At 44.1% G+C, this 9302-nt stretch overlaps 1 protein-coding gene across 1 annotated transcript in view; it reads right to left on the reverse strand.

Moving 5' to 3' along the window:
* Positions 1–8221, reverse strand: part of HCN1 (hyperpolarization activated cyclic nucleotide gated potassium channel 1) — a 207606-nt gene extending 199385 nt beyond the window's left edge. Inside the window, exon 1 of the mRNA XM_068667398.1 lies at positions 7566–8221. Coding sequence (XP_068523499.1) covers positions 7566–7948 — 383 coding nt within the window. The 5' untranslated portion in view covers positions 7949–8221. The remainder of the gene's footprint in view (positions 1–7565) is intronic.
* Between the last annotated feature and the right edge of the window lie 1081 nt (positions 8222–9302).

A 9302-nucleotide genomic window follows, 5' to 3' on the forward strand; every position in this document is an offset into this window, starting at 1 on the left:
AGACTTGTTCCAGCTGCATTGCAACTGAGGTAGTAAGATTATTTCAAAATATCATGCAGCTTGCCTGAATCTGACTATCATCAGATTAAAAGATATTAGCAGAGATTTTATGGAAGCTAAATGACAGTGTCCTTGAAGTAGTATTGACATTGCAGCTGATACAGTTTTTGGTCATTAACATACCTTACTACGTGTCTAGAACAAGTCCTCCAATAATTAGAGCTGAATACACTATGACTTTTAAAATTAAATCATGCCTCTGGGAAAGAATCAGGGAATAGACAGCTAAAGGACTTTCAAGCAATTAATAAGAACTGTACTGTCAGGTTAAAAATTAAACATTGCAAAGTAGGTTAAGAGTTTCTTCACTCAAAAATCACATGTTGACATAGAAGAAGCTCTCAAGCATTCAGTTGAGTGCACAGATGAGAATGGATATTGCTTATTTAAATCCAAATGAAGCAAATTTATCTAACTTATTCCCTTCTCCATAAGAATAGTATTTTGCCTTCTACTGTTTTCAAACCTAGCTGCTCAAAAAAAGCTAACAAAGTTTAATTAAACTCTGCAATGTCACTGCTCATAGGAAGATACCAAACCACAGGTAGATATTCATACTTTTTACGTGACATCTTATCTCATAGATCCCTATTTCTGAGTACCCTAAAAAGCCTATCCCAAACTGAACAATCAGAAACTATGTCTCTGAAATTTTGACTTGATTACATAAGCATAAACAAACCTAAGCAACTTATCAATCAAGCATTATGCATTTTCACTCAGCTTTGTGATCATTATAAACCCTGAAACAAATCCTAGATCCAGACCTTTATTATGCCACATTTTTATACAGTTTTCCAATTCACAGTTCCCTCCATATACTCAAGCCCGAGAAACAAAATAGAAAAACAAAACAAAAATAAAAACAACAACAACAAAAAGATGTAAAAGAATTATAGCATTGGTTATTGTCATGAGTTAACAAATAGCAGTAGGCATTGAAAACATTGTGGTCTTGCTCAATGGGAATAAAGAATAGGTACTTTTTTCCCCAACTGCCCAAGCATGATTCTGATCTTATGAGATCCAAATTTTTATTAAGATTATAATTCTCCATGTAAGTACTTTTTTTCTCCCTGTATTCAAAACAACAAAAATATCAGAAAACATTTCTGTCAGGATGTTGATCATCCCAGGTCAAAGGTTACAGACTTGCATAGAAGTCCCCCAAAACATCATCTTTTAGATTAATCACGGGAATTCTGTAATGTATTGGTTTGATTTGTAGTAGTGGGTGCTGGTTTTTCACTGGGTTGATTTTTGGTTTCACACATATCTCAAAGTCAGTACATGCACCTTTACTTAGATTATGAAGAGACTGAATGTTCTAAAACTAAGTATCCTGTACTTGTTTACTTCCTCATAAGCAATACTGATGATGAACTTCAAAACAACCCTAGTTAAATTAAAAGTATATCAGAAAATGGAGGAGTTATTTATTCAAGTTACAGTTACTGAGCTTTGTCTGCTGTACACACTGCTTTGTACTCTTGTGTATGTAATGTTAAAATTTTGAAAGAAAATGCAATGAATGCACTGTTATTCCAGGACTAGAATGGACATAATAAAAATTGTGAAATGTTGGACATGGATGTGAGCTCAAATGATGCATTATAATTCCACATTATCTGGAGACAGGAGCATGAACTATCAATAAAACAAATTGCTTTCCTTGCACAAATAGAAGCATAATCTTCCCCACATCCCCTAGAGGCACAGAATGTGAGTGGCTGCAGCACCAACCTCAGGTGGATTCAGCAGGCTTTCTGTTGTGGTTCTTGAAGAAAATCACAAAGGACACTAGAAAACAAGACCCTCAGGAACCCAAAGGCACAACTCACACTTCTATATATCTGTTTTCACTCATGCATGCTTATAAATGGTATAAAACCAAATGCCAGTAGCTAGCTTTAGTCACCTATTTCACAACAAATGAATCAGTGACAGGCAATGATGAGACATTATTCAATATTAAAAATAATAGCAACTGAAGATGAAAAAGAATCAAATTCATATCTGGCCCATATTCTACATCAAAGCATTTCCAAGAGAATAATTTGTTGCTTGTTTTTGGTCCTGCTTACTTGCCAACACCAACCTTGATGAGAGTTGCGCTTTACTTGGAGAACTATTATAAAGCTTAATATATAACTTACTGTTGGAAAGTAATGTTTTCTGACATTATAAATGAATTATTTAGCTTAATGCTACAAAATTTTCATTCTATCCTTTGGGGCATTTACAAATGTAAAGTGCTAAAATGTTTGAATTTAGTAAATCAAATGCCATATACTGCTAATGATTGTTTCAATACTAAATGTTTATCTATGTTTAGTTATGTACAAAGAGCAAATATACATGTAATAGGAATAGCTTAATGGGAAGAAGTTTTTCTTTAATGTAAATATTAAAAATCTAATGCCATGTAAATATATAAAAGACAGCCCCAGCTAAACTGTGCTTCTGTCATAAAAACAAGTAGATTAAAAAAAAACAGTTTGTACAAGAATGTATAAATACTCCATTAACAATAAGCAAATAACTCAAAGTGTCAATATCATAACAAAGCCTTATCACTAATCATAAGTAACATTTAGAATCTGAAACTACAGGTATTTCCTACTGGTAAACTACCAGTGACATAATGTATCCTTTAAAACCGAAAATAATTTGTAACTGATCTATATAATATAAATCAACACAATTTATCTATTTGATTTTACATAAATATAACTATACAAATCACATATATGTATGATACTAAACATTGTCTTAATCACGTATTACTTCCCAACTCTATGGCTCTGTATAAACCTAAGTAGGTAACAGCTCACAAAAAGATAAAGCTCATTAGCTTCAACTGAGACATTACAGACATGTGACAAATGAGAGGGACAAAGTGCTTACCCTAAGCTTCTTAAAATATGTTATAGGTACAACACGTAGAGTGAAGACAAAGAAGAACAAGTATCAAATCAATACAAACATAAATTTTAGAAATATGTACATGAGCTGTCCATAACACGCAGAGTCCACCACATCAGGGTGACTGCTGGTATTCGAGGCAGGTCCAAAAGGTACATACAAGCTAAAAAGAAGACTGATGCACAAGACAAATTCAAGTTCGAAATGGATGGAAGTATAATAATTAATAATAATAACAATAATAATAATAATAGCATGAGGCACATGACTATTATGACTTACACTTTGGCTTGTATTTAACTGAAAAAAGCTGCATGTGTGCATGACAACATGGATGGATCAAACTGTACAAAATAAGATAATTCTTTTTTAAGGGCAACATACAAAAATTCTGGAAGTAACCAGATTTATACAAACATTGTGTCTTTCACTGTGACTAAAACACTTAAAAAACTTACATTGAATTTAGATACAAGGTATGATCAATAGAGATTTATATGATTTATAAGGGTTTATGTGATAAATGTCAGAGGTTTTTATAATTGTCAAATTTGTATACAAAAACCTTTGATTGCTTTTGAAAAAAAAAAAAATGCATGTGTCATTCCAGTTTAAAATCTGGCATACTTGTATTATTCGCTATTTTTTGAAAATTTCTGTTGTAAGTTCTAGAATTAACTCTGCTTTTTCTTTTCCGTTATCATCAAAATAAGGCTTTGTGCTTCTTGTATAAAGGAGACCTTAGTTAGAGGGACTCTGCCAATACAAAATGGCAATAGATTATTATTGTTGCACAGGAGTTCATACTTTGTATTCATCTTACACAGGAAAGGGACTTTCACCACTGCCTGCATTATACCTCCTGACCCACCACATCATCAGACAACTCTCTATCACAGTCCAACTTGACTTCAGCTTGAAGCCAATTAAAATTTCAGTTGCCACTTTCAGTCAAAGCCTGTTCTGAAACACCAAATTGAAAACTGTAACCATCAGAGCATGCAGACTACATTTACTCGCACACATTAGTCCCACTCAGTCTTTCTCATTAAAACATTCCTCTCCCTTGTGACTCTTGAGGTAGTAGCATCTCTGTTTTGTTTTTAGTTCACATACTACAGATGCTCTAGCTGATGTAGTAATGAAAGGAAGATTTCCATGATAAGGGGAGTTTCTTTGTGCACGCATTGACAGGGAGATGCCATAAGGTCAGACCCAACAGACCAGGCACATGCATGCAAACCCCCTGAGAATTCATGAAACTCCTGATGTCCCTGAGTGATAGCCACCAAGCACTCATCTGAAAAAATGGCCACAGTACATCCATTTCCAATGATATCAGGAGCCTGTAAAGCAGAGAAGCTGCCCAAATCTCATGTCTACAATAAATCTGCTGTGAAATGCATGAAACCACTATGGCAGCCCAAGAACCCTTTGCAGTTGCTGGGGTCTCCCCCCGGCTTTGTGCTGCTTTGTTTCGTGGCTGGCTCCGCAATGCCTTCCCGAGGTTGCTCTCACACACACAAGCAGGTACAGCTGAAGGCTCCTGGTATCTCACAGCAAGCATGAAGGACTGCAATAAACACTACCACTGATGGTAGATTTTGTGACTCATGCAACTCAACAGAATTGCTGTCCAGGTTCAGAGAGGCAGCAATCACAGCTGGGAAGAGACAAACAGAGATCCTTGGGTGTGCATTAGGTGCTCGGTTTACGTAACAGCTTTAACATTAGACGTTAACCTCAGAAAACTGGGAAGAGACAACCAGGAACAAAACGGTCCCCTTGTGGAAATATTATGCAATATTTATGGTATTCAATTCTCCAAGGATGTATCTGTGTGGTAAAGAGCAAATTCATCCCTGAAACATAGGCAGGACAAAGAGCCATAAAAGTAGACACCAAGCCCAGCAAGGATGAGAGTACATTCATACGGCCCTGAGTTTCTTCACAATTTCTTCACTTCTGCACACACCAAAAAGGGTAATATGAGGGCACAGGGATACTGCCTGCCCCCCCTCCCTACACCATACAGCCAAATTGCTCAGTGTCAATAAACATGAAAAAATTTATAAATAGCAGAAAAGAATGAGGTCAGTAACTAACCAAATGCATCAAAATATTCCAGCAAAAGCATGCAAGCACTTGGAACTGGAAAAACAGAAATAGATGAGAATCCACAGAAGCCCGTATCACAGTTTTCCCATCTCCTATGTGGATAACCCATCATTCCCCTAAGTGTGCCTGTATTCAAAATTTACTGTAATGTCCATTTTCACATGTGCTACAAATATCCTAGTCATAGCTACATGTACAAGCTTACCCTAAGTGTTCCCATTTTGATACTGGGAAACATTTGTCTTTTTACCTTTTCGTTGTTACATTGATAGAAAATTTAGTTCTTTCCCTTGGCGTCATCCACGTTAACACAGTGAAACTAGAATACCTCTGTCTCTTTGGAAGTTTTACGGCTTGTCTACCTACAAACATTACACTCTTACAAAATGCAAAAACATCAAAACAACTCCACCCTTATAGATGCCTTTACTCTGGAACAGAGACACTGTCAGGATGCGCTGACTGGCACTGTCCTTATTCCTGCATAGGAAGATGAATTTACTACATAGTGCAACATAGTAGCCCATGTCTATAAACACTGGCACCCAAAAAGAGTAGTACCTTTATACAGTTACAATTATTTCAGGAGAAATGGCACAAGCAGATCACTGTAATTTCTCACTGTAACTGTCCTACTGGATAAAGAACTGGGTTTGGATAAGCCCTCATCATCTAAGTCTGGAAAAATATTATGAACTATGAACTTTATTTCAAGAATCAAACACTTTAATACTAATAAAATAAATACACAATAACTCCCTCAGAAAATATAGTTACTTTAAGAATATGGAGATTATAGGACTGAAAGGGTGCAGTGTTGCTTATTCCTACTAAAAAAAAAAAAAAAAGAATGGAAAGCAAAGCAAGCATACACTATGATCTCTAAACCTTCCCACAGGAAGAATCAGGACAGCATTAGAAGATATTTGTGTAAGGAAACACAATCAACATGCTTATCGCCTATCTGATATATCACCTTTTAGAGCTGCATGTTACAAAATACGATTTGTAACCTTATCCTGCCCAGGACACTGTTGGACAGAGTACCCCGCTTGGACCCTGAGCTTACAACAAAACAAGTGACTTGACTCCCTGTAATAACCTCATTCATTTTAATGGCATCCTGACGTGAATCAAGTCACCCATGCACACTGGTGGGAAGGCAAGAGGCTACCGGAGCCACGGTGCCCTGCTGCTTGCCCTCCTGCTGGCAGACGGGCAGCATGAGGACCCGTGGTTGTCCCCATTGGTGCACCTGCTGGTGCAGCACAGCAGGCTAGAAAGGGGAAAGGTACTCCAGGAGCTGATACTGCTCCTGGCCTCCAGGGAGCCAGCAATTTTAAGCCAGGATGAGGTGCCGGCCCTACCCTGCTCTGGGACTTGACAGTGTGTAGCAAGCACAGCTTGCTGCCCAGCACTTCATCCTGAACAGTCCCACAGAAACTCAGGTTTGCGAGTATTTCCTCACGTTTCCTCATGGAGTATGTTCTATTTAGCTTATTTTTGTGTGAGATGTATGTGACTGATGAAAGTGCTGGATTTCCCTTTTTTAAAAAAGGGTCTCCAGTGTGATTCACTTATTATGTATACGCTGAGCGGTCAATTCAAGCTCTTGATCAAATATGCTTAACAACACTGGTATTTCTTCAGCAAATACCAGAGAGCAGTAAATTTACAAAGGTACACAGGCAGCTAGTCTGCGTAGTAAAATGAAATAATCCTTCATTTAAGACACAGTTTTAATACCTCTTCCCGGGAATTTATTTGCCCAGCTTTTCACAAGATCAGTCCGATTTTGCACGTATCTAACCCACTGCCAAAGCTACCCAGTGCAGCGTGTGCCGGGGCACCTCTGAGAGCCCCAGCCCGGTACGCAGCGCTAGCTTGGACGAAGTTATCTCCCTCCAGCTCCGCCAAAGCCGCCCCTCCGGCGGCCGTGGGTGTCAGCGACACGGCTCTGGGTGCTGCCGCCGCACCCTGCCCGCCCGGGCGGCCCGGGACGACCCCACCACGGCCTCCCCGGTGCAGCACGCTGGAGAGCGCCGGGAGGGAAGGGAAGGGAAGGGAAGGGAAGGGAAGGGAAGGGAAGGGAAGGGAAGGGAAGGGAAGGGAAGGGAAGGGAAGGGAAGGGAAGGGAAGGGAAGGGAAGGGAAGGGAAGGGAAGGGAAGGGAAGGGAAGGGAAGGGAAGGGAAGGGAAGGGAAGGGAAGGGAAGGGAAGGGAAGGGAAGGGAAGGGAAGGGAAGGGAAGGGAAGGGAAGGGAAGGGAAGGGAAGGGAAGGGAAGGGAAGGGAAGGGAAGGGAAGGGAAGGGAAGGGAAGGGAAGGGAAGGGAAGGGAAGGGGCAGCCCTGCAGCCCGTCGGGCCGGGCGCGGCGCAGCCCGGCGAAGTTTCTGCGGGTGTCGGTGCGGAGCCGTGCGGGGCGCCCCGGGCGCCTGCCACCCCTGCGGGCGCGCCGCGCTCACCTGAAGTCGCTGTAGGGGTGGATGATCCAGAACCCCGCAGTTTTAACCCTTTCCTGCTCCTTCTCCACCGCCTTCTGGCTGCCGAACATGCGGAGGGAGAATTTGTTGACCCCCGGCTGCAGCATGGAGGTGAACTGCCGCTGCATGAAGCCGTACTGCCGCCGGGGACCCTCGGCATCCTCGAAGCCCACGGCGGGCTCCTCGCCTCCGCCGCCGCCGTCCACTTTGAAGCACACGGAGTTGCCATGCTCCTTCACGCCGCTGCCCCCGCCGCCGGGGCTGCTCTGGGCTTTCTCCGCCGGGGCCGCCGGCTTGGCCGGGAAGGCGTTGGCGCTACCCTCGTCCCGGCTGCCGGGAGAGGAGCTGCGCTTCCCAGCCTCCATGCTGCGCGCCCCGGCCGCGGGAGATCGCGAGGGGTGCCTGGGTGCCTGGGTGCCGGTGCCCTTCAGCGGCTCGGTTCGGCTCGGCTGGGCTTGGCTGGGCTCGGCTGGGCTCGGATGGGCTCAGCTCCGCTCCGCCGCGCCGCCCGGCATGGCCAGCGCCGCCGACACTGAGCCGCGCTCCGGCGCAGGGCTGGCACCGCTTCCCCTCGCCCGCCCCCTGCCGGCGGCTGCTCCGCTCCGCGCCGCCCGCCTGACATTGAGCGCCCCGGAGTCCTTCAGGGGCTGGGGCGGCCGGGACGAGGGGACGGGGCGGGGCGGGGAGGGACGGGGCAGGCCCGGCCTCCCTCACCGACCGGCCTCCGCCGTCCCTCCCTCCCTCCCTCTAACACGGGCGAAGCGTGGGGTTCCCGTGGGGTGTGGGGGGGCTGCCCCGTGGGTTCGCGTGTAACGGGTGAGGGAAAGGTGAGGGGGACCCCGAGCGGGCAGTGGCGGCTGGAGGTAGGGGCTCGCCCCCTCCGCGCTGATTGCCCCCACGGGACGTGGGTTGAAGGGCTGGGGGCGGCCAGGTGGCGGTGTCCACGCGTGGTCTGGGATGGGTGCCTCTGGTACCCGGCCAGGCGTGAAGTGGCGGTGAGGCCGCGTGCAGGTGGGCGCTTTTCACGTGGGCCTCGAGGATGCCGACGTTCCTGCGTCACGGGGGATCCGGAGCTCAGCTCGCTCTGCCTCAGCAGCTGTAGCTGAGAAGCTGCCGGGAGGCAGCTGGCAGAGAAGAGGGTGATGGGTGGGAAGCAGGAGCTCCCACGTACCATAAGAGTAGGCTAAGAGGAAATACGACATGCATTGTTTGGGGTATCTGCACAAATAATCTTGGGGGCTTTTGGCAGAGTGGTGGAAAGATCCTCCAAAACCTCAGGTGTGCACTGACAATAGTGTGTAATATCTGGGGAGCTGTAGGGAGAAGTAGCATGTGAAAGCACTTCAAGTACTTCCAAGCCTGTCAGTGGTACACAGTTGTTTACAAGCCATGAGTACCTTGGTCTTTGCTGTGAAAAGTGGCAGATGTTGATATTTACCCCTGAAGGGGATGAGTTTACCTGGGTTACACAACGATGGAGAATCGATACCTGCAGATGGTACTACAGGAGCTATAACATTATGCACATCTGCAGAACCATAGAGGCATGTATGAAGCACAGGTGGCTGAGAGCTGGGGGTCCACATCTGGTCCTTGATATAGGTTTGTTTTTCACACATTCTCAACACAATTTTCATTTTACATCTTAAGAATATGTGAATAAGGAATTAGTAACATCTCCCAAGCTTGGCTCTGTTATTTTCAACAGTATTTGTCACT

The sequence above is a fragment of the Anas acuta genome, chromosome Z, assembly GCF_963932015.1.
Source record: "Anas acuta chromosome Z, bAnaAcu1.1, whole genome shotgun sequence".
In the NCBI taxonomy this organism is placed as follows: domain Eukaryota; kingdom Metazoa; phylum Chordata; class Aves; order Anseriformes; family Anatidae; genus Anas; species Anas acuta.